Genomic DNA, 25,197 nt, shown 5'->3' with positions numbered 1-25,197 from the left:
CTTGGAAGCATACGATGCAATAATAAACAGACACATTCCCTGCCTCCGACAAGCTTACAGTATAGAGTCAGGGAGATAGACATTAATATAAATGAATAAATTATAGATACATACACTTAGCGCTATGGGTCTGGGATGGGGAAGGAACAAAGTAAGCAAGTCAGAGTGACGGGGAAGGAAATGTGAGTAGAGGAAAGGGGAGTATGGTCAGGGAGATGTGCCCCCAATAAAGCTTGGAAGGTGGGGAGAGTAATTGTGGCATTTGAGGAGGAGGGCGTTCCAGGCCAGAGGCAGGATATGGTTGAGAGGTCAGCGGTGAAATAGACGAGATGGAGGCACAATGAGAAGGTTCGCATTAGAGGAGCAAAGTGTTGTGGGCTAGGTTATAGTAGGAAAATAGCGAGGTAGCGTGGAGAAGAAAGGTAATTGCACGCTTCAAAGCCAATGGTGAGGAGTATTTGTTTGATATGAGCCCATTGTTGGGTAGGGACCGTCTCTATATGTTGCGGACTTGTACTTCCCAAGCGCTTAGTACAGTGCTCTGCACCCAGTAAGCGCTCAATAAATACGATTGAATGAATGAGTGAATGTGGAGTTGTCTGGACAATCACTGAAGGTTTTTGAAGAATGGGGAAAAATACCCTGAAAGTTTTTGTAGAAAAATGATCCAGGCAGCACAGGGAAGTATGGACTGGAGTGGGAAGAGTCGGGGGCTGGGAGGTCAGCAAGGAGGCTGGTAAAGTAATCCAGGTAGAATTGGATGAGTGATTGTATTAACGTGGTAGCAGTTTGGATGAAGAGGAAAGGGCGGATTTTGAAGATGTTGTGAAGGTGGGACTGACACCACCTTTAGTGATGGATTGACTATGTGGGTTGAATGAGAAAGAAGAGTCAAGGATAATACCAAGGTTATGGGCTGGTGAGATAGGAAGGATGGTGCTGCGGTCTACGATGATGGGAAAGTCAGGGGAAGAACAGGGTTTGGGTGGAAAGATAAGAAGTTCTGTTTTGGACATGTTAAGCTTGAAGTGACAGGAGGACATGCAAGAAGAAATGTCTTGAAAGCAGAAGGAAATGCGAGACGGCAGAGAGGGAGAAATATCAGGGCTGGAGATGTACATTTGGGAATTGTCACGAGCCCACCTCTGGGAATTCACCTTCCCCTACTCTCAGGCACTCAGGACAAGTGCTAAGTGAAAAGTGACAGAATCCTCTCCTGGTTCTCCTCCTATCTCTCTGGCCACTGATTCACAGTCTCTTTCATGGGCTAATTCTCTGCTTCCCATTTTCTATTTGCGGGTGTCCCTCAGGGTTCAGTTCTGGGTCCCCTTCTTTTCTCCATCTACACCCACTCCCATGGAGAACTCATTCACTCTCATGGCTTCAACTAACAGACAAATCCCCAATCTACATCTCCAGCCCTGATCTCTCTTCCTCTCTGCTGTCTCACATTTCCTTCTGCCTTCAGGGAGGACATCTCTACTTGATTGTCCTGCTGTCACCTCAAACATAACATGCTGAAAACAGAACTCCTTATCTTTTTACTCAAACCCTGCCATCCCCATGACTCTCACATCACAATAGACAACACCACCATCTTTCCTATCTCATAAGCCCCTACCCCTGGAATTTTCCTTGACTCCTATCTCTCATTCTATCCCCAAATTTAATCAGTCACTGAGTGCTGATGGTTCAACCTACACTACATCTCTAAAATCTGCTCTTTCCTCTCCAAATGAACTGCTACCACAGTAATCCTATTCTGCCTTGATTACTATATCAGCCTCCTTGCTGACCTCCCTGCCTCCTGTCTCTCTCCACTCCAATCTGTACTTCATATTTCTGCTAGGGTCATTTTTCTGAAAAAGTGTTCAGCCCATGCTTCCCCATTCCTCAAGAACCTCCAGTGGTTGTCCTTTCACACCTGCATCAAACAGAAATCCTTGCCATCGGCTTTAAAGCACTCAATCAACCTGCCCCCTCCTCCCTCATCTCCTCACCTGCTACTCCATCGTGCTGCTATCCTTCTACAACTCAGCCTCGACACTTAACCTCTTTAATGCCCACATACTGACTACACTGCCAACCTAATCAGTATACCTCAATTCTGTCTATCTTGCCACCAACCACTCACTCACGTCATGCTTCTGGCCTGGAACTCCTACCCTCTTCATATCCGATGGAAAGTTACTCTCCCCACCTTCAAAGCCTTACTGAAAGGACATCTCCTCCAAGAGGCCTTCCCTGACTAAGCTCTCATTTCCTCCTCTCCCACTTTTTACATTGCCCTTGCACTTGGATTTACTCCCTTTATTCACCCTTCCTAAATTCCACCACATTTATGTACAGTAGCAGTAATTTATGTATTTATATTAATGCCTGTCTCACTCACTAAAATGTAAGTTGCTGGGGGACAGAAACATGTATACCTACTCCGTTATGTTGTTTCATTATTATCTCCTAAACTCTTAATACAGTGCTCTGCATAACAGTAAGAGCTCAATAAATACTATTAATTGATTATTCCCAAAAAAGTGTTCAGGAAATTAATGATTAAATGATAAATTAATGATTAAATGATAAATGATTAAATTAATGAAATTAATAATCTGTTGACAGAAAACTCATAATTCCCATTCCCACTGCCTGCTTCTCCTCATCCCAACCCACAACTGCCTGAACTACTGGCATTTCTCCATCCTGAAATTGTAGATAATTATTAACATTCCCCCTGCATTGAGAAGGAAGGTTCTGGGGTTTTGAAGCCTACTAGAACCTTGAGTTACTACCGCATGATTGCAACACATCTTCTGGATCCAAATTCCTGGCCTCCAGGGCCAAACGTATTTCAGACCCTCTCAGCTCTGATCAATCAATCAATCAATCAATTGTATTTATTGAGTGCTTACTGTGTGCAGAGCACTGTACTAAGCGCTTGGGAAGTACAAGTTGGCAACATATAGAGATGGTCCCTACCCAACAGTGGGCTCACAGTCTAGAAGGGGGAGACAGAGAACAAAACAAAACATATTCACAAAATAAATTAAATAGCATAGATATGTACAAGTAGAATAAATAAAGAAATAGAGTAATAAATATGAACAAACATATATACATATATACAGGTGCTGTGGGGAAGGGAAGGAGGTAAGGCGCGGGGGGTAGGAGGGGGAGAGGCTCAGTCTGGGAAGGCCTCCTGAAGGAGGTGAGCTCTCAGTAGGGCCTTGAAGGGGGGAAGAGAGCTAGCTTGGCGGATGTGCGGAGAGAGAGCATTCCAGGCCAGGGGGATGACGTGGGCCGGGGCTCGACGGCGGGACAGGCGAGAACGAGGCACGGTGAGGAGATTAGCGGCAGAGGAGCGGAGGGTGCGGGCTGGGCTGTAGAAGGAGAGAAGGGAGGTGAGGTAGGAGGGGACGAGGTGATGGAGAGCCTTGAAGTCGAGGGTGAGGAGTTTCTGCCTGATGTCTTATGCTTCAGGCCTTTCTGCTCTCAAGAGGGGGCCGAGTCCATGAGGTTCCCAGCCAATTCCAGGAATCGTCCTGTGATGCTGAGCCTGGAGATTGGGGTGGGGCGGGGGAGGGTGGAACAGTGGGAAGGTTTCTTGAACTGCAGGAGCGGCTTCATTTATGAACCCTCTGTGATCAGGAACAATGGGACAGAGTACCACAGGCACAACACTCACATGCAAGACTTAGGCAGAGCCCTTTCAGGAGGGGAGAGTAAGAGAGCCCGGGATTATCCTTGCCAACTTTGAAAAGATTGTGGGAACTTTTTTATGGTATTTGTTAAGCCCTTTCTATGCCCCTGGCATTGTACTAAATGCTAGCATAGAAACAAGATACTCAGATTGCACACACCCCCTACCCCTATGAAGGCTCACCTTCTAAGAAGGGGGGAGTAGGATTTGATCTCTATTTTATCAATAAGGAAACTGAGGCATAGTGAATTGAATTAAGTGAATTGTCCAAGGCCATATAGCAGATAAATGGTAGAGCTAGGATTAAAAACCAGTCTTAGGACTCCCAGGTCAGATTATTTCCACTAGGTCATGATGCTTCTCTAAATTGCCGAAGTGTGTAATGGATGAGTAAGTAGAAATTGATCACTATTAGTTACGCAGCCCATGACTTGGGAGAGTTTCTCTCCCTCTCCCTTCCTTCCTCCCTCCCTCCCTCCCTCCCTCTCTCTCTCTCTCTCTCTCTCTCTCTCTCTCTCTTTCTCCCTCTCTCTTTATCTCTCTCTCTTTCCGTCCCTTTTATGTTTCCGGTCTCGCAAAGCTGGAGCATTGAAAGGGATCCCTCAGAGTGGTGGAAAACGGCAGTTTAAATGCGGAGGGGAGAGAGGGAGCTCAAAAAACAGGAGTGTCCCCAAGCCCCTCAGATATGCTCAGCCAGTTTTCCAGCCAGTCAGGCATACTTTGGACCACATCGTGGGGAAGTCAGGTGACTTTTTCCTGCCACCAATTTGGTGGTGTCTGTGGGAGCCTTGGAGGGGTGCTGTCTGATGTGACCAAAACTGAACTCCTTATCTTCCCACCCAAACCCTGTCCTCCCTGTTATTTTCCCATCGTTGTAGACAGCAACAACATCCTTCCTGTTTCACCAGCCCGTAATCCTGGTGTTATCCTTGATTCCTCTCTCTCTTTCGACCTACATATTCAATCCATTACTAAATCCTGTCGGTCCCACCTTCACAACATTGTTAAGACCCACCCTTTCTTCTCCATCCAAACTTTGGCCACGTTAATACAATCACCCATCTTATCCCTCCTGGACTGCTGCATCAGCCTCCTTGTTGAGCTCCCAGCCTCCTGTCTCTCCTCACCCCAGCCTTCACTCTGCTGCCTGGATCATTTTTCTACAAAAACATTAAGGGCATATCACCCTGCTCCTCAAAGAACTCCCGTGGCTGCCCATCCACCACCACATCAAACAAAAGCACCTCGCCATTGGCTTTAAAGGATTCCACCACTTTGCTCCCTCCTACCTCATCTTGCTTCTCTCCCTCTACACTTCCCTCGTCTAGTACCATCCTTCTCACTTCCCCTTATTTTCGCCTGTCTCACTTCTGACCTTTGGCCCACATCCTACCTCTGGTCTGGAACACCCACTATGCTCAAATCCAACAGACAATTACTCTCCCCACTTTCAAAGCCTTTTTGAATGTGCATCTCCTCCAAGAGGTCTTCCCAAACTAGGCTTCCCTTTTCCTCTTCTCCCACTCCCTTCTGCATTGCCCTGACTTTCTCTTTGATCTTTCCCTCTCCCGGTACCACACCACTTATGTACATATCTGTACTTTATTGATTTGTATTGATATCTGCCTTCTCCTTCTAGATTGTAAGCTCGCTGTTCCCAGGGAATGTATCTGTTTATTTTTGTATTGTACTTTTCCAAGTACAACTCTATACTACACTATACAGCACTATATTAAAGTGTTCTGCACACAATAAATGCTCAATAAATACCACTGAATGAATGAAGGAAGGAAGAAGGAAAGCTCATGGAGGGCTAAAGATCACTGTCCTCTACGAAGGCAGATGCTGTCTTGGAGAGAAGAAGTTTTTAATGGTGTTTGTTAAGTGCTTACTATGTGCCAGGCACTCTACTAAGTGCCTGGGTAGATACAAGATAATCAAGTTGGACTCAGTCCGTGGTCCCATATAGGGCTCACAATCGTAATCCCCATTTTACAGATGAGGTAACTGAGGAACAGAGAAGTAAAGTGACTTGTCCAAGCTCACACAGCAGACATGTGGCAGAGCTGGGAAAAGAACCCAGATCCTTCTGACGCCCAGCCCCATGTTCTATTCACTAGATCATGCTGCTTCTCAAAAACCTTGACACAGTATCCCTGTGGTCTGACCAGGTAATGGCCTTTATATTCTCTCCTTATCAGCTGGGGCTGGCAAAGATCCTACAGTATCTTGCCTCCCCTCTTCTAAGCCACAGGCAAGCATGGACATTGTTATCCATAGTAGTGAATCTCCCCAAACCATGAGCAATTGTGGTTGGATCATGTTCCCCAAAATGCATTATATTGTCCTCGCTGACACTGATGCTCACCTGTCATGTTTCTGGTCATCCACTTAGTTGAACGAGATTGCCCTGCAGGTTTTCCTGTAGGCCTGACAGGACAAACCCCAGAAGTGTTTACTGCCAACACCAGACATGCCCCTCCCAGGCCACAACCAATAGGACTGAGAATGAACAGTCAGTGTTGCCTTTGCAGACATGCACTCTGGGAATGTGGGTTTCTGCCTTTTGGAGGACTTCTTAACAGCCCATGGCCATTCTTGTTAAAGACCTGCTGCGTCCACCCACTTCTGACCTTGAGCTGCTGCCTCAAAAACTATCAGGTTAGATTTACCGCTGCTCCCCACGATGTGAGCCCCCCAGTCCCCCTCAAAATGTGAGCTCGTTGTGGGCAGATAATGCATCTACGAACTCTGTTGTATTGACCTCTACGAGTGCCTAATGCAGTAACCAGCACACAGTAAGCTCTCAAAAATACGGATTGATTTATTGATTTAGTGGCCATCCACAGGATCTGACCTTCTGTGGACTAATGGACCTTCCAAAAGGGGAGCCTGCCTCTGGAGACCACGACTTCTCCCAAGAACTGCTTCTGTGAAAGAGCCCTGATAGGCTGTGATTGTCCCTGGAGTTTCAAGGAAAGGCAAATCTCCAGCAGAAACTGCTATCTTCCCCACACCCTGAGTCCTAGGAGTATTTGTGTGGAATTCAGGGCAGAATAGGTGGGGTGGAAATGGATCTTGTCCTTGGGACCTCAGAGCAATCAATCAATCAATCAATCATATTTATTGAGCGCTTACTGTGTGCAGAGCACTGTACTAAGCGCTTGGGAAGTACACGTTACCAACATATAGAGGCAGTCCCTACCCAACAGTGGGCTCACAGTCTAAAGGGGGAGACAGAGAACAAAACCAAACATTCTAAAAAAATAAAATAAATAGAATAGATATGTAGAAGTTAAATAAATAAATAGAGTAATAAATATATACAAACATATATACATTTATACAGGTGCTGTGGGGAAGGGAAGGAGGTAAGATGGGGGGATGGAGGGGGGATGAGGGGGAGAGGAAGGAAGGGGCTCAGTCTGGGAAGGCCTCCTGGAGGAGGTGAGCTCTCAGTAGGGCCTTGAAGGGAGGAAGAGAGCTAGCTTGGCGGATGGGCAGAGGGAGGGCATTCCAGGCCCGGGGGATGATGTGGGCCGGGGGCCGATGACGGGACAGGCAGGAACGAGGCATGGTGAGGAGATTAGCGTCAGAGGAGCGGAGGGTGCGGGCTGGGCTGTAGAAGGAGAGAAGGGAGGTGAGGTAGGAGGGGGCGAGGTGATGGAGAGCCTCGAAGCCGAGGGTGAGGAGTTTCTGCCTGAGCGCAGATTGATTGGTAGCCACTGGAGATTTTTGAAGAGGGGAGTAACATGCCCAGAGCGTTTCTGGGCAAAGACAATCCGGGCAGCAGCATGAAGTAAGGATTGAAGTGGGGAGAGACACGAGGATGGGAGATCAGAGAGAAGGCTGGTGCAGTAGTCCAGACGGGATAGGATAAGAGCTTGAACGAGCAGGGTAGCGGTTTGGATGGAGAGGAAAGGGCAGATCTTGGCAATGTTGCAGAGCTGAGACCAGCAGGGTTTGGTGACGGCTTGGATGTGAGGCGTGAATGAGAGAGCGGAGTCGAGGATAACACCAAGGCTGCGGGCTTGTGAGACGGGAAGGATGGTAGTGCCTTCAACAGAGATGAGAAAGTCAGGGAGAGGGCAGGGTTTGGGAGGGAAGACAAGGAGTTCAGTCTTGGACATGTTGAGTTTTAGGTGGAGGGCAGACATCAGATGAAGATGTCCTGAAGGCAGGAGGAGATGCCTGGAGAGAGGGGAAGAGAGCAGGGGCAAAGATGTAGATCTCGGTGTCATCAGCGTAGAGATGATAGTTGAAGCCGTGGGAGCGAATGAGGTCACCAGGGGAGTGAGTGGAGATCGAGAACAGAAGGGGACCAAGCACTGAACCTTAAAAAACCCCACAGTAAGGCGATGGGAGGGGGAGCAGGAGCTTGCAAAAGAGACTGAGAATGAACGACCGGAGAGATAAGAGGAGAACCAGGAGAGGATGGAGTCTGTGAAGCCAAGGTCGCATAGCGTGTTGAGGAGAAGAGGGTGGTCCACAGTGTCGAAGGCAGCTGAGAGGTAGAGGAGGATTAGGATAGAGTAGGAGCCGTTGGATTTGGCAAGCAGGAGGTCATTGGTGACCTTTGAGAGGGCAGTTTCCGTGGAATGTAGGGGATGGAAGCCAGACTGGAGCGGGTCGAGGAGAGAGTTGGTGTTGAGGAATTCGAGGTAGCGCGTGTAGACAGCTCGTTCAAGGAGTTTGGAAAGGAATAGTAGAGGGGATATGGGGCGATAACTAGAAGGTGAGGTGGGGTCAAGAGAGGTTTTTTTAGGATGGGAGAGACATGGGCGTGTTTGAAGGCAGAGTGGAAGGAACCAGTGGAGAGTGAGCGGTGGAAGATGGAAGTTAAGGAGGGCAGAAGGGATGGAGCGAGAGCCCATTATGTTGAAGGAGTTGGGGATGAGATGATGAAGCCCGAAGGGTTCTCACACTGAGTAAATTTATCATCCCCATGCAGTCCTGTCTTGGAAGGTGGAGCATCTGATCGCTGGATGTATCCTAGACTGTGGAGACGGGCTGGACTCACAGGGTCCTCTGATGTCGTTACTTGGGGCAGGAGTGTGTGAGGCCTACGGCCAGCTTCTTCAGGGTCGTTTACTGTCCTTGTCACCACTCTCAGCCTCCTGCCCCATGTGAAGGCTGCCAAGACCAGAGTCGCTTCGCAGCTTTAACAATTTTGACCCCTTCTTCACTTTCCTTCTCTCCTTTTCCATGCCTATTCTGATCCCCGGAGACGTCAACATTCACATGGATATCCCTGGTGACTCCTCTGCCACCCGCCTTCTATCTCTGCTTGACACTGCCAATCTCCTGCTCCACCCCATTCATTCATTCATTCATTCATTCAATCGTATTTTTCAGCGCTTACTGTGTGCAGAGCACTGTACTAAGCGCTTGGGAAGTACAAGTTGGCAACATATAGAGATGGTCCCTACCCAACAGTGGGCTCACAGTCTAGAAGGGGGAGACAGAGAACAAAACAAAACGTATTAACAAAATTAAATAAATAGAATAAATATGTACAAATAAAATAAATAAATAGAGTAATAAATACATACAAACACATATACATATATACAGGTGCTTTGGGGAGGGGAAGGAGGTAAGGCGGGGGATAGAGAGGTGGAGGAGGGGGAGAGGAAGGAGTGGGCTCAGTCTGGGAAGGCCTCCTGGAGGAGGTGAGCTCTCAGTAGGGCCTTCAAGGGAGGAAGAGAGCTAGCTTGGCGAATGTGCAGAGGGAGGGCATTCCAGGCCAGCGGGATGACGTGGGCCGGAGTTCCACGGCGGGACAGGTGAGAACGAAGCACGGTGCGGAGATTAGCAGCAGAGGAGTGGAGGGTGCGGGCTGGGCTGTAGAAGGAGAGAAGGGAGGTCAGGTAGGAGGGGGCGAGGTGATGGAGAGCCTTGAAGCCGAGGGTGAGGAGTTTTTGCCCGTTGCGTAGGTTGATTGGTAGCCACTGGAGATTTTTGAAGAGGGGAGTGACATGCCCAGAGCGTTTCTGTACAAAGACAATCCGGGCAGCGGCGTTAAGTATGGATTGAAGAAGGGAGAGACAGGAGGATGGGAGATCGGAGGGGAGGCTGATACAGTAATCCAGACGGGATAGGATGAGAGCTTGAACGAGCAGCGTAGCGGTTTGGATGGAGAGGAAAGGGCGGACCTCACTTCGTCCACTCACCAACTTCGTCACACCCTCGACCTCATCATCTCCTACCGCTGCAATATCTCCACCCTCACCAACCCTCTCTCTGATCATAACCTTCTCACCTGCCTCCTCACTCACACTCCTCTCCCCTGTAAATCGATACTACTTCCTCACAGAGACCTCTGCTCTCTCGACCCCATCCTTCTTTCTGAGCACCTCACAACACACCTCGCCTGCCTTACCTCTATACTCAATCTTGATTATCAGATTACTGCTCTTAACTCTACACTCTCTACTCAGCTCGACACTCTCTCTCCCATTTCCCTTCGCCTCTCTCGTACCACTAACCCACAGCTCTGGGTCACTGCCACTGTCCGCCTCCTTAGCTCTTTTGCCCGAGCTGCTGAACGCTGCTGGCCAAAGTCTAAACACCATGCCAAACTCGTTCACTTCAAGTTTATCCTTTCCTGCCTTAACTCTGCCCTCTCCTGTCAGACAAAACTATTTCTCCTCCCTTATTGATACCCATGCCCATCATCCCGTCAGCTTTCCGTACATTTAACTCTCTTCTCAGACCCTCTGTTTCTCCCCCTCCTCCTGCCCTCACCCCCAACGATCTGGCCTTCTACTTCTTTAGTAAAATTCACTCCATCAGGTCTGAGCTCCCCAAAGTCACTCCTACTCCTTCTCCAACCCCCTGGCCCTCAACCCTCTCTGCTACTCTCCCATCTTCCCAGCAGTATCCTCAGGTGAGATCTCCTCCCTCCTCTCAAGGGCTACTCCGGCCACCTGTGCTTCTGACCCCATTCCCTCTCATTTTATGAAATCTCTCACCCCCTCCCTCCTCCTCTCCTTAACTTCCATCTTCAACTGCTCACTCTCCTCTGGTTCGTTCCCCTCTGACTTCAAACATGCCCACGTCTCCACCATCCTGAAAAAACCCTCTCTAGACCCCACCTCTCCTTCTAGTTATCGCCCTATCTCCCTCCTACCATTCCTTTCCAAACTCCTTGAACGGGTTGTCTACACGCGCTGCGTCGAATTCATCAACGACAGCTCTCTCCTCGACCCCCTCCAATCTGACTTCCGTCCCCTACATTCCACCGAAACTGCCCTCTCAAAGTTCACCAATGACCCCCTGCTTGCCAAATCCAACGGTTCCTACTCTATCCTAATCCTCCTCGACCTCTCAACTGCCTTCGACACTGTGGACCACCCCCATCTCCTCAACACGTTATCCAACCTTGGCTTCACAGACTCCCTCCTCTCCTGATTCTCCTCTTATCCCTCTGGCCGTTCATTCTCAGTCTCTTTTGTGGGCTCCTCTTCCCCTTCCTATCCCCTTACTGTAGGGGTTCCTCAAGGGTCAGTTCTTGGTCCCCTTGTGTTCTATATCTACACTCACTCCCTTGGTATAAACTCATTCGCTAGCACAGCTTCAACTATCATCTCTACGCTGATGACACCCAAATCCACATCTCTGCCCCTGCTCTCTCTCCCTCCCTTCAGGCTCGTGTCTCCTCCTGCCTTCAAGACATCTCCATCTGGATGTCTGCCCCCCATCTAAAACTCAATATGTCTAACACTGAACTCCTTATTTTCCCTCCCAAACCCTGCCCTCTCCCTGACTTTCCCGTCACTGTTGACAGCACTACCATCCTTCCCGTCTCACAAGCCCGCAACCTTGGTGTCATCCTCGACTCTGCTCTCTCGTTCACACCTCACATCCAATCCGTCACCAAAACCTACTGGTCTCACCTCCGCAACATCGCCAAGATCAGCCCTTTCCTCTCCATCCAAACCACTACCCTGCTGGTTCAATCTCTCATCCTATCCCGACTGGAGTACTTCATCAGCTTCCTCTCTGATCTCCCATCCTCCTGTCTCTCCCCACTTCAATCACCTTGCTCTCCATCACCTTGCCCCATCCTACCTCACCTCCCTTCTTTCCTTCTACAGACCAGCCCACACCCTTCGCTCCTCTGCCACTAACCTCCTCACTGTGCCTCGTTCTTGCCTGTCCCAACATCGACCCCCGGCCCACATCCTCCCCCTGGCCTGGAATGCCCTCCCTCCGCACATCTGCCAAGCTAGCTCTCTTCCCCCCTTCAAAACCCTACTGAGAGCGCACCTCCTCCAGGAGGCCTTCCCAGACTGAGCCCGCTCCTTCCTCTCCCCCTCCTCCCCCTCCGCATCCTCCCGCCCTACCTCCTTTCCCTCCCCACAACACCTGTATATATGTTTGTACATATTTATTACTCTATTTAACTTGCACATATTTACTATTCTATTTATTTTATTTTGTTAATATGTTTTCTTTTGTTGTCTGTCTCCCCCTTCTAGACTGTGAGCCCGCTTTTGGGTAGGAAACGTCTCTATATGTTGCCAACTTGTACTTCCCAAGCGCTTAGTACAGTGCTCTGCACACAGTAAGCGCTCAATAAATACGATTGAATGAATGAATGAATGAATGAAATGCAGGGACTGGCATTGTTGTGTTGCGTGGGTAACAGAGCTCTGGGAGGATCCCCTAGTTTCAGAATCATACCGTAGCCCCCAGCCTTATATGCCTTCTCAAACTTCCTAAGGACCCAGGACGGAGAACAATTCCTAACTGTTTTTTCTTCTGTTGTTTGTGAGAACGTTTCAGGGATGCAGGTGCAGAGCTCCGGGCAAGTATAATCCCCAGGGCCCCTGCATGGCTGATTTCTCCTGTCCCGGATTGGGCTCAAGAGAAGCGACCCAAGGTTTCTCCCATTCCCAACTTCAGGGAAACCACAGCAAAAGACTGGAGCCGTCATTCAAACAAGTTCATAAGCACCTCCTTTCCCCTTTTCTCGGTTTCTCCTGGATGCAGCCTCTTCCACATCTTGCTGGCAGCTTCCCTGTGGTGGGAGCGAAGACTGGAGTCCAGGTCCTTGTGTTAGAGGAGGAGAGTCAGACTCTTGAATCTGGTCATCTCTCACAGCTGGTCCTAGGCTCACCTCACCTCGATGCCCTCTCTGCTTACCCTATTCCTGCTCCTCCAGCTTCCCCACTCCACCAGGGGGGAAAGGAAGACTCCCTGCTGCCTGGACAGAGAGTATCCAGCCACCTACTACAGGGTTCGGGACCTGGCCATCACAGGGTTGTTATCTCTGCAGACCACGACGGTTTTTCAGAACGAAAATTTGCAATTCATCTACAATAGTAACAGGAAGAACTGTATTTCCCAGTAAGTGGTTTTTTTTTTTTGGTCTTAGTGGTTATATTTATTTTATTTAATTTAATTGTGGTACTAGCTAAGCACTTAACATGTGACAAAGACTGTTTTACACACTAGTTGGATACAGGCCCTATCTCCCATGTGGCTCACAGTCTAAGTACGAGGGATGAGGTTTTAATCCCCATTTTACAGACGAGGTACCTGAGGCACAAAGAAGTTAAATGATCAGTCCAAAATCACACAGCAGTCATTTGGCAGACCTGGGATTAGAACCCAAGTCCTCTGATTCCCAAGCTCAGGGCCCACTGATTCTTTTGTTTTCTCCGTTTCAATGGTGACTGATGATTGGGCAGTGACTGCATCCAACACTGGGTTTCTGACCTCCCTTCTGAGACAGATCCAAGTCTGCATTTCGAACCCTCAGCAGCACTACACAGACTGGACTCTCTGTACTTCCTTCTCTCCCCTCAGTTATTGTCCCTCAGATCATCCTCACGGGTTTGAAGGAGAAACACGTCACTCTACTCCTTCCACTCCCTCCCTTACCTGGTATCCATCAGAACTGTGGCCTAGGACATAGGAAGACCTGGGACGGGTGATGCAGGAGGGGATGCCGCTTGGCTGGTGTAGGTGATTCAGGGCCCTGGGACGGGTGACACTTGTTGTCACTGGACTTTGTACCAGATCTATTCACTCGGTAGTACCTGCCCCTTGAATGCAGGGTGGGGGTTCAGGGTGGACCCTAGGGGCGATCACTTATGCCTCATTTCAGTTGGGTTAACAAAGACTTCCAGCACTTCCTGGCCCTGCTGTTTGCTGTGGAGGAGATCAACAAGGATCCTGGCCTTTTATCCAATGTGTCTCTGGGGTTCAATGTCCACGAAAACTACCACCATGCTGATAGAGCCATAGAGGGTGCCTTGATGTGGCTGTCAGGAGGACAACAGACCATCCCTAACTACAGCTGTGGGAGGCGGGAAAAGTCCGTGGCTGTCATCGGAGGAGCTACATCTGCCCTGTCCTTCAGCATGGCGACAATCCTGGGACTCTACAAGCTCCCACAGGTAGGAGACCATTCAACTAGTTTGGTGGCATCCTTGTGTAGATAAGGAATGACCAGATTGGAGACATGTCTTTTGAAAAACAGTTTCCCTTCACTTCTTTCAATCCCACACTGCGTGTTGAGAAGGGATGTTACTAGGAAGGAGCAGTTTTTCAGACACAACTTAGGGCTGTGTGTGCTTCAAGGACAAGCTAGGTCCTGAGGGTTCATATATCGACAGGAAGTAAACGTTCAAGTGAATTTCTGTCATAATCATTTCCATTGTTTTTTTTTTTCTGGCTCCTAGTGCACTTCCTGTCCATTCTGCGATTTTCCCTTTTAGAGGGGTAAGAAGAAACATAAAAAGGAAAGATATGTGTAGGGCATGGAGTCAGCAGAGCACACAGGAGCCAGGGACAGGGGACACACATGTGGGCATCATTCAAAACTCTGTTCTATTTCCCCTTCTCTTCTCACTTTGCACTCAGTACTTCTGGGGAGCTCATCCACTCCTATGGCTTCAGCTACCCAGGCCAAGCAGTATCTCCCCAACCTGTCGCACAGTATTAAATTCCAACGTCCTCTGTCATCTAACATTTTCACTTGAGTCCCAGGGATCTGTGTAGGAATGTCTCCCTGAAGCTTCAATTTCATAAGAATGAAACTGAACTCTTTATTTTCCCTCCCATATCCATTCCTCAGCCTAGGTTTCCTATCAGGACTGATACCCTGCTACCTGCTACCTGGTACCCATGTTACCAAGACTCTCATTCCTGGCATGAGCTTTGCTTCTTTGGTCTCTTTCATCTCTCACATCCCATCTGTTCAGTACATGTTGCTGGACTTTCTTCCACAGTATTTTCCCAGATCTGTGCCTTGTGTTCCATGCAAATGGTAAACCAGACTTGCCTTGCAGCTCCTCATTTCCTAGGAAGGCTCCTATATTACCCTCCTCATTGATCTGCTTATCTGCAGATAATTTTGCTTTAATCTCTCCTGTTAGCCAAGTGCAGTCTATGAGAACCCTGTTCCATCATGAGACTCAATCAATCAATCAATCAATCGTATTTATTGAGTGCTTACTGTGTGCAGAGCACTGTACTAAGCGCTTGGGAAGTACAAGTTGGCAACATATAGAGACAGTCCCTACCCAACAGTGGGCTCACAGTCTAAAAGGGGGAGACAGAGAACAAAACCAAGCATACTAACAAAATAAAATAAATAGAATAGATGTGTACAAGTAAAATAAACAAATAAATAAATAAATATATAGAGTAATAAATATGTACAAACATATATACATATATACAGGTGCAGTGGGGAAGGGAAGAAGGTAAGATGGGGGGGATGGAGACGGGGGCAAGGGGGAGAGGAAGGAAGGGGCTTAGTCTGGGAAGGCCTCCTGGAGGAGGTGAGCTCTCAGTAGAGTCTTGAAGGGAGGAAGAGAGCTGTCTTGGCAGATGGGCAGAGGGAGGGCTTTCCAGGCCCGGGAGATGACGTGGGCCGGGGGTCGATGGCGGGACAGGCGAGAACGAGGCACGGTTAGGACATAAGCGGCAGAGGAGCAGAGGTTGCGGGGTGGGCTGTAGAAGGAGAGAAGGGAGGTGAGGTAGGAGGGGGCGAGGTGATGGAGAGCCTTGAAGCCGAGGGTGAGGATGAAAGCATCCCTTCAACCTTGGGGACTTCAATATTCATGTGGATGTTCCCAATGACATTTCTGCTGACTGCTTCCTCAACTCCTTGAAATCCTGCTCCACCCTAACTTACCACTCAGCAACTTGGACACACACTCGATCTCATCCTTTCTATTGACCCTCACCAATTCTACCCTCACCAACTCTGAAATTTCTTTATAATGAAAATTACTTATTGTATTTCTTAGGTGCTTACTATAGGCCAACCTTGTACTAAAATCTGCAGTTGTTCAGGATGATTCTACACTCACTCCCTTGGTGACCTCATTCGCTCCCACGGCTTCAACTGTCATTTCTATGCTGATGACACCGAGATCTACATCTCTGCCCCTGCTCTCTCCCCCTCTTTCCAGGCATCTCCTCCTGCCTTCAGGACATCTCCATCTGGATGTCTGCCCGCCACCTAAAACTCAACATGTCCAAGACTGAACTCCTTGCCTTCCCTCCCAAACACTGCCCTCTCCCTGACTTTCTCATCTCTGTTGATGGCACTATCATCCTCCCCGTCTCACAAACCCGCAGCCTTGGTGTCATCCTCGACTCTCATTCACCCCTCACATCCAAGCCGTCACCAAAACCTACTGGTCTCAGCTCCGCAACATTGCGAAGATCCGCCCTTTCCTCTCCATCCAAACCACTACCCTGCTCGTTCAAGCTCTCATCCTATCCCGTCTGGACTACTGCACCAGCCTTCTCTCTGATCTCCCATCCTCGTGTCTCTCCCGACCTCAATCCATACTTCATGCTGCTACCCGGATTGTCTTTGTCCAGAAACGCTCTGGGCATGTTACTCCCCTCCTCAAAAGTCTCCAGTGGCTACCAATCTGCGCATCAGGCAGAAACTCCTCACCTTCGGCTTCAAGGCTCTCCATCACCTCGCCCCCTCCTACCTCACCTCCCTTCTCTCCTTCTACAGCCCACCCCGCACCCTCCGCTCCTCTGCCGCTAATCCCCTCACCGTGCCTCGTTCTCGCCTGTCCCGCCATCGACCCCCGGCCCACGTCATCCCCCGGGCCTGGAATGCCCTCTCTCTTCCTCACTTCAAGGCCCTACTGAGAGCTCACCTCCTCCAGGAGGCCTTCCAAGACTGAGCCCCTTCCTTCCTCTCCCCCGTCCCCCTCTCCATCCCCCTCATCTTACCTCCTTCCCTTCCCCACAGCAGCTGTATATATGTTTGTACATATTTATTACTCTATTTATTTATTTATTTATTTTACTTGTACATATCTATTCTGTTTATTTTATTTTGTTAGTATGTTTGGTTTTGTTCTCTGTCTCCCCCTTTTAGACTGTGAGCCCACTGTTGGGTAGGGACTCTCTCTATATGTTGCCAAGTTGTACTTCTCAAGTGCTTAGTACAGTGCTCTGCACACAGTAAGCGCTCAATAAATACGATTGATTGATTGATTGATTAGGTCCCACATGGGGCTCACAGTATTAGTAGTGGGGAGAACACGTTTCAAGCGTCCTCAGTGAGTACCAAGACCCAGAGAAGTTAAGCGACTTGCCAAAGTGACTTGGGCTGGCATTCAAACCAAGGGATTCTGTCTCCCAGCCTCGTACTCTCTCCACTAAACCACACTGTATTCAACTGCAAGCTCCTCATCTGACTTCCATCCTCCCAACCCCTCGGCTTTGTCATATTGGTTGTTCCCCCATAAGAGACGTTCAATCTATTTATGCACACCAATTTTCAAACAATCAATCGTATTTCTCAAGTCATCGTGTCCAGTTTGGTCTCCATACACAAACTACCTACCCTGAGTCACAAATTGACCACCTCAAAACCCCCTTTCTACCAAAGTCAACTCTCTCGCTCCCCTATCCCTTCACAATTATCTTACCACTAATACAAACCACTGGATTACTTCCAGAACACTCTTCCTTTGCTCCTGTGGACATGCCATGGAGCGGTGCTGGCAGAAATCCAGATATCAGGCTGACTTAGTTCATGTCAAATGCATCTTTGCATGCTCTAACTTGCCCTCTCTCTTTCCCTGCAGCAAATCTTCTCCATGCTTATTGACTCCCATGGCCATTGCCTTTGTCAGGTGTTTCAGACATTTAAGTCCCTCCTCAAATCCCAACCATCTTTATTCCCTCACCTGGCTACGTACTTTGTGGTTAAAATTGAAATCATCAAGCATGATCTCCCTTAAATCTCCCCTGGTCCTGTCCAGACCCTCTCTCCCCCGCTTCTTTTTTGAATCTCCCATCTTTCCCTGAAGTGTCCCAAGAGGAGATCGCCTGCTTCCTCTAAAAATCTACCCCTTCTACCTGTTCCTCTGACGCTTTTCCTTTGGACCTTATCAAAACACTTGACCCTCTCTTTTTTCCTTGCTGACCACCACCTTTGCCTGTTCGCTATCCAATGGTTTCTTCCCCAATGCTTTCTAACATGCTCATGTATTCCCTCTCCTGAAAATAACCCTCCCTGGACCCTTCAGCTCCCTCTGGGTATAGGTCCACCTCCCTCCTAACATTTCTTTCCAAACTCCATGAGTTTGTCTACTCCTACTGCCTCTATTTCCTCTCCTCCAATTCCCTCCTTGCTGATGTTCTACTACAACCCAGCCCATACCTGTCGATCCTCTAATGCCAACCTAATTGCTGTACCTTGATGTCATCTATCTTGCTGATGACCTCCTGTCTATGTCCTGACATTGGCCCATAACTGGATGTGGATAATCACTTTCCACGCCATTGTAACCTTGCTAAAGTCATGACTCTTCCAAGAAAGCTTCCCTGATCAGTCCCTCATTTCCCCTACTCCCTAGTCTTTCTGGTTGGCTCTGCACCTTTTATTGGCCCCACCCTCATCCCCAAAACACTTATGTACATGCCCATGGTACATTTAAACGCCCATCTCTCCCGCTAGTCTATTAGCCCACTGTGGGTATGGAACATGTTTGCCAGCCCGGTTATATTGTACTCCCCTAGGAACTGAGTACAGTGCTCTGCATGCAGTAATTGCTCAATAAATGTGACTGATTGATTAAAATCTCTTTGAGTATAGGCATTGTGTCTTTTGCCTCAGTCATCCTTTCTCAAGTGGTAAGAACAGTGTTCTTCCCAGTGCAGAATCTAAATCAATACTTTTGATGGATTTGCCATCTTCTCACACCTCACACTGAGCTCTGTTGTTCTCTATCCAGATCACCTATGGCCCGTTTGATCCAGTCTTCAGCGACAAGGTCCAATTTCCAACTCTCTATCAGGTGGCCCCCAGGATCTCCTCTCTGCCCCGGGGGATTGTCCGGTTAATGGTACATTTTGGCTGGACCTGGGTCGGGCTGGTGGTGTCAGATGATATGAGAGGAGATAGATTCCTCTCAGACATGACTGGGGAGATGGTCAGGAATGGTGTCTGTGCAGCATTTACCGAGAAGATTCCGAGTGTGAGGGTGAACATTTATTCAATCTGGAAAGTCTACTACAGGGTGACGGCTACGTCATCCACAGTGATGGCTGCCTATGGGGATGCAGAGTCACTAATCCTTCTGAAATATGTGATAGAGAGTTTTGAGCTGTCCCAGATGGTTTTGATCACCACTTTTCACTGGGACTTTACTTTGAGCTTTGGGAAAGTAATAAATAACTACAACTTTCATGGAACTTTCACTCTGGCAAACCTTGTTGAAGAAGTTCCCGATTTCAGAGATTTTTTACGGACGGTTAGACCAGAAAAATACCCAGAATTCATTTTCTTGAAGGAATTCTGGGAGTCTGCTTTTGACTGTTCCCTTTCATTTCCTGAACTCGGTGGATCAAAATGCTCAGAAAATGCGTCCTTGGAGTTATTGCCTTTGCACCATTTTTCCCTGACGATGTCTGCCCTGAGTTACAGTGTGTACAACGTCATGTATGCTGTTGCGCAGGGGCTTCAGGAGTTGCTCCTTTCCTGCTCAGACCTGGAATCTCGGGGAAACAGGGACTGTCTGGTGCCTCATCTGTGACAGGTAATGTTCCCCCGCTGGATCAGGGGCAGCAAAATCAGTCAGTTAATCAGGGATATGTATTGAGAGCTTACTGTGTGCAGACCATAGTCCTAACCATTCAGGAGAGTACATTACAACAGAGTTGGTAGACAGCTTTTAGCCTAGAGGTTAAAAGAGGAAGACCCTGCTGAAGTGCAGTAGTGGAGGGCCTGATCGAAACGTACACTTTCAGAAAAGCCTCATCCGTTATCCTCTGGTATATACAGGACTGGGTTCAGAGACCGCGTCCTAGAAAACAATTCACTGAAGTACAATTGCAGGTAAGAAAGAGGGGGAACACTGCCCTAATGCAAGAGGTCCCTCCTGGGCATCTGGTTAAACTGTAACTAAAATTTGACCTATAAAAATTCATATGTTTTAATCATAGTCATTGGTGTATCAGCTGCCCCAGCCACACACATCCTGGCAAAAAAGGAAGATATAAATCAATCATTCCTTCAGTGGTACTTATTGAGTACTTACTGTGTGCCAAGCACTGTACTAAGTGCTTGTGAGTGTACCATAGAGCAGAGCTGGTAGACATCTTCGCTGCCCATAATGAAGAATTTGTAATTCACAAATATTATTGATCCCAGTACTTACTTAGGATGTGGTGCATCGATTTCAGGGAGAAGAGAAGAAGTGCTAGGCAATGCAAACGTTAAACTTAACAACATGACAAGGGACAGAATTTTTGGACGGTACTGTTCTCCCCAGATCAGACCATCAGTGCTGCCTTCTTCAAGCTTGAAGTACAACTTAAATCAATTGGAATAACCAACGTTATCCCACTGGGAGTAGCGGGGTTGGGAGGTGGTCACAGAGTACAGCTTCATGGGTCACCATCCTCATCATCGCGATCATAGCCACTTGCCCTCCTCTCTACTGTTCACAGCTCCCCACTCCTGATCTCCACAAACTAACTGCTGAATGATAGAGGTTGGCAGTGTCGCTGGTCCTAGGACGAGGCTTCCCCCCACTGTTAGGCAGACATATCCCTCTCTTCCCTCCTCCTTGCCTATGTAAGGATGAGATGGAAAATATTCCCATGAGTAGGTCTGTTGTCCCTGTGTTCTCTTCCATGCCCTCCATTTCATGCCAGGAAATAGAGAAAAAGAAGGAGAGAGAGACTTCCTCGATTCCTGGGCCGGGTGATTGAGGTCAGGGGAGGGTGGGGGATCTGGAGAAGCAGGGAAGTCAGCAGGGCCAAAGGTGGGGAAGAAGAAATCTCCTCCCTGTGGGATGATTGCTCCCAGACTCCATGTCTCCCCTTTTGCCTCCCTGTGGCAGCTTTCCTGGGTAGTCATGGTGATAATGATAATAATATTGGTGAAGGTATTTACTAAGTGCCTACTAGGTGCCAGTATTGTTTTAAACACTGGGGTAGATACGGGATAATCAGGTCAGACTCAGGCCTTGTCCTACATGGGGCCCACAGTTCAATGGGAAGGAAGAAAGGTATTGAATCCTCATTTTATAGATGAGGAAATTGAGGTCCAGGGAAGTTAAGCCACTTGGAGAAGTAGCACGGCATAATGGATAGAGCCTGAGCCTGGGAGTCAGAAGGTCATTGGTTCTAATTTTGACTCAAATAAACAAAATGACCCCCACAAATCCCACTGCAGCTGATCTCACCACCCATGGGGTCAGGAGTCTGTAGAATTTCCTTTTATACATTTCAGCTCCATGAGTTTTTGAGAAAGGGTCAGTTTGACAACCCTGCTGGGGAACTGGTGATTCTGGACGAGAACCGCAGACCTGCTGCAAAATATGACATTCTGAACTTTGTGATTTTTCCCAATGGAAATGGTGAATTGGTGAAAGTTGGGGAGGTGGACCCCCAGGAACACCCAGACCAAGATGTCATCATCAATAAGGCAACGATCGTGTGGCCTGGGGGAGCCTCTCAGGTAAGCAGCCAATGGGAATGCCCGGATGTCCTGAAGTGGTAGTCCCAGGCTTCTAGTAGTGATTGTATAGATGGAGCACTTACTGTGTGCACAGCACTTTAACGAGACTGTAAACTGGAAGCTCGTTGTGGTCAGGGAATAGGTCAGTTCATTGCTATATTGTACTCTTCCAAGTGCTCAGTTTATAGTTCTAGACACAGTAAGTACTCAATAAATACTATTGAATGAATGAATGAATACCTAGTGCTGGGAAAAAAAAAACACTTAGGTGGCAATGAGACATTAATTTTGGTCCTCAAGGGGTGCATGATATGAGACTATGAGGTATAGAGGGAACTCCAGACAGACATATCTGGGGGCATTAAAGCATTAAATCGAGGCCCAGAGCATGGGTGACTGGGGGTCCTATCAATTCTCCCAATCCCTAGGTGAAGGGGTTGAATTACGAGCCAAGGTGGTGCCGCTTCCTCCTCTGTCATATGATGCCATATGATGCCAGCCTAATGACTTCGCCGCAGACTGCTCCCTGCCCACAGTGCTAGGGGGTCCTGGGGATGAAGTGACACAGTCCAGCAAGAGGGATGCTGATGGCGCTCGGGTGCAGTTTAAATCCCTACAGCCTGGTGTGGATAGATCATGGTGGGAGCTGGGGCTGGGGTATCCCAGAGGTGCTGTGACAGTTACCAGTGGCTCTGCTCGGCCATCTCTTGGGCCTATCTCAGTAGGGATTGTTTCATTTTCTGTGTGGGGTTCATGTAGAGAGAGCCCTGACTGGGGATGGCTCCTCTCTGATCACCTGCTTGGGCTGGAGCTGGTGACAGATCAGTCACCCTGGCCACAGGGCCATCTGTGATCCCCACATTGTTGCAGTGAAATCAGGTATTGGCGGTCATGGTACACAGCTTGGCAAACTGGGGATATCAGAGCGTGGGAAGGGGAATGGACATTGTGGGAGGCAGAGAGCTATTTCCCCAGGGAGAACACCGGGAGTGCAATGTCAGCCCCAAGATGGGCGAGAGGAAAATGAAAATGCATTCATCTATTCAGAAACTTGCGCTTTCCCGGCACAGTTTCTCTGACACATCTTTCTGGGTCCAGTAAGGAATTTAATGTTTCAGAGTTGAAGACACCTCCTTGCAGTCAGCAAGGGTGCGAGAATGAAGGGATGCCTGAACATCATTCTTGACCCTGGGATCGGCTCAGCTGGAGCCCCAACACAGATCACAAGTGGAACCTGGTCCCACGACTCCTTGAAACCCCTGGCTCTGAGCAAGGAGAAGGAAAAGGGAGGATGATGTGGAGGGGGGGCACTTGTAGCCCAGCCCTTGGTGGGGCTCAGACCTGTATGGTAGGTGGTTGGGGAAGCCTCTGGGTGGGAGGCTCCTGGATCACCCAGATAGGCTTAGAACTCTGGAGCTTCACCCTCACTGTCACTATCCTGTTTCTCGAGAATTCAGGCTCCACATTCGCAGTGCAGCAGGAGTTGTGGACCAGGATTCAGAAAACGCGCCCGGCAAGGGATGGCCGTCTGCTGCTATTTTTGTGTCCAGTGCCCGGATGGGGAGATTTCCAACCAGACAGGTAGATGTGTGCAGAGATCTGGATCCTCACATGACCCAGAGTCTGTGGGCACGACCCAGATGGTGACAGATGAAGGGCATGGGGAGACAGAGGCAACCAATGGGAAAGCCCAAGGGGCAGGCCAGAGATGGACACGCCTGACTGCAGACATGGATGTTTAGGAGTTTTTGCTCAGCAGCCCCCTTGCCCATGGACTGGGGTGACTGCAGGGTGAGGCCAAGGGACAGAAAACACGATATCGGCACTGGGCAGGGGTGCTGGGGAGAGAGTGTTGGACCAGATGGGTCAGGTTTGATGTAGAGGCAAAACTCCCAGCCTGGGCTGTGATGCTGACCTAGGTGGAGGGAAAAGTGTGCCTTAGGGGGAGGTGAGACTCTATTCCCTCCTCTTTTCCTCCCTCTTTTTAGGCACTCGATATTCACCCCACTCTCAGCCCAACAGCACTTATGTGCATATCCATCATTTGTCAATTTATTTATATTAAAGTCTGTCTCCCTTTTTATACCGTGAACTCCTTCTGGGCAAGGAATGTGTCTACCCAAGCTGTTGCACTGTACAGCATTCTGCACACAGTAAATGCTGATTGACTGATTGATTGATTGAATGATTCTTTCTTTTTCAGACGCAGAACAGTGTGTGAAGTGTCCTGAAGATCAATATTCAAACATTGCAAGAGATGGTTGCCTTCACAAAGTGGTGACTTTCCTGTCCCCCAGAGAACCGTTGGGGCTGATCTTGGTCTGCATGTCTCTCTCCTTATCCCTCCTCACAGCTCTGGTCTTAGGGGTCTTTATTAAGCACCGAGACACCCCCATAGTCCGAGCCAATAACCTCAATCTCAGCTACACCCTCCTCATCTCCCTCAAACTTTGCTTCCTCTGTGCCCTGACCTTCATCGACCAACCCACCACAGCCTCCTGCCTCCTCCGCCAAAAGGCTTTTGGCGTCGTGTTCACCGTGGCCGTCTCGTCCATTTTGGCCAAGGCCATCACTGTGGTTATGGCCTTCAGGGTCACGAGCGTGGGGAGCAGGGTCATCAGGTGGGTGGGTTCCAGAGCCTCCATGTCAATAGTCCTGTCCTGCTCCCTGGTCCAGGTGACCATCTGTGTGATCTGGCTGGGCACCGCTCCCCCATTCGCAGAGGTGAACACATGCTCTGAGCCTGAACTCATGATCATCGAGTGTAACGAGGGCTCCGTGATTGCCTTCTACTGTGTCCTGGGCTACCTGGGCGTTCTTGCCCTGGTGAGCTTCACTGTGGCTTTCCTGGCCAGGAGGCTGCCCGACAGCTTCAACGAGGCCACGTTCATCACATTCGGCATGCTGGTGTTCTGCAGCGTCTGGACCTCCTTCCTCCCTGCATACCAAGGCACCAAGGGGAAGGCCACAGTGGCCACAGAGATCTTCTCCATCCTGGCCTCTGGCGCTGGGCTTCTTGTCTGCATCTTCGTCCCTAAGTGCTACATCATCCTGCTGCAACCTGACAGGAACACCCGGGAGTGGTTGAAGAGGAAATGATCCCTAGGGCATTATTTCAGGGCTGTTGTTTTTATTGCTTAACATTTTTTTCAACCCCAGTTTTCCTACAATGACAGGACTAAAGGAGAGGGAAATCCTTCCAGGGACATCCAGAAGGGATTCACTGGCTAATCCGAATCAGAGGTCAGGCCTGGGTGCTCCCATGGATCACTGAAGTGTTTGTCCCATGGCCTACTGGACTCTTCCCACCTCCAGGTGGTACTCCCACAGAGACTGCCGCCATCACCTGCTGGTTGTCCGGGAAACCACTCCGGACTGGGCCCGAATGATCCCTAGTGCAGGGGAATGGCTGATCTGGACACAGGACTCCAAGGGTATTGGGCAATACTCCTTGCAGGGCAAGGTCCAGTGGTTACAGTGGAGAGACACATGGAAGTTCCTGCTGAGCGATGAGGGGAGAGGAACTGCCTTG

General features: G+C 49.0%; 1 protein-coding gene across 1 annotated transcript; it reads left to right on the top strand.

Annotated features, from left to right (window-relative positions):
• The first annotated feature begins 14,070 nt into the window (after positions 1 to 14,070).
• On the top strand, positions 14,071 to 24,764 carry LOC119923486 (vomeronasal type-2 receptor 26-like). Its single transcript, XM_038742864.1, is given in 5 exon segments — positions 14,071 to 14,106; positions 18,934 to 19,737; positions 21,438 to 21,665; positions 23,123 to 23,246; positions 23,869 to 24,764. Coding segments are annotated over 5 exon segments (2,088 nt in total).
• Positions 24,765 to 25,197: the final 433 nt, after the last annotated feature.

The sequence above is a fragment of the Tachyglossus aculeatus genome, unplaced genomic scaffold (genome assembly GCF_015852505.1).
Source record: "Tachyglossus aculeatus isolate mTacAcu1 unplaced genomic scaffold, mTacAcu1.pri scaffold_1_arrow_ctg1, whole genome shotgun sequence".
Taxonomy (NCBI): domain Eukaryota; kingdom Metazoa; phylum Chordata; class Mammalia; order Monotremata; family Tachyglossidae; genus Tachyglossus; species Tachyglossus aculeatus.
The sequence above is the reverse complement of the archived record's forward strand: the minus strand, read 5'-3'. Positions and strand labels throughout refer to the sequence as shown.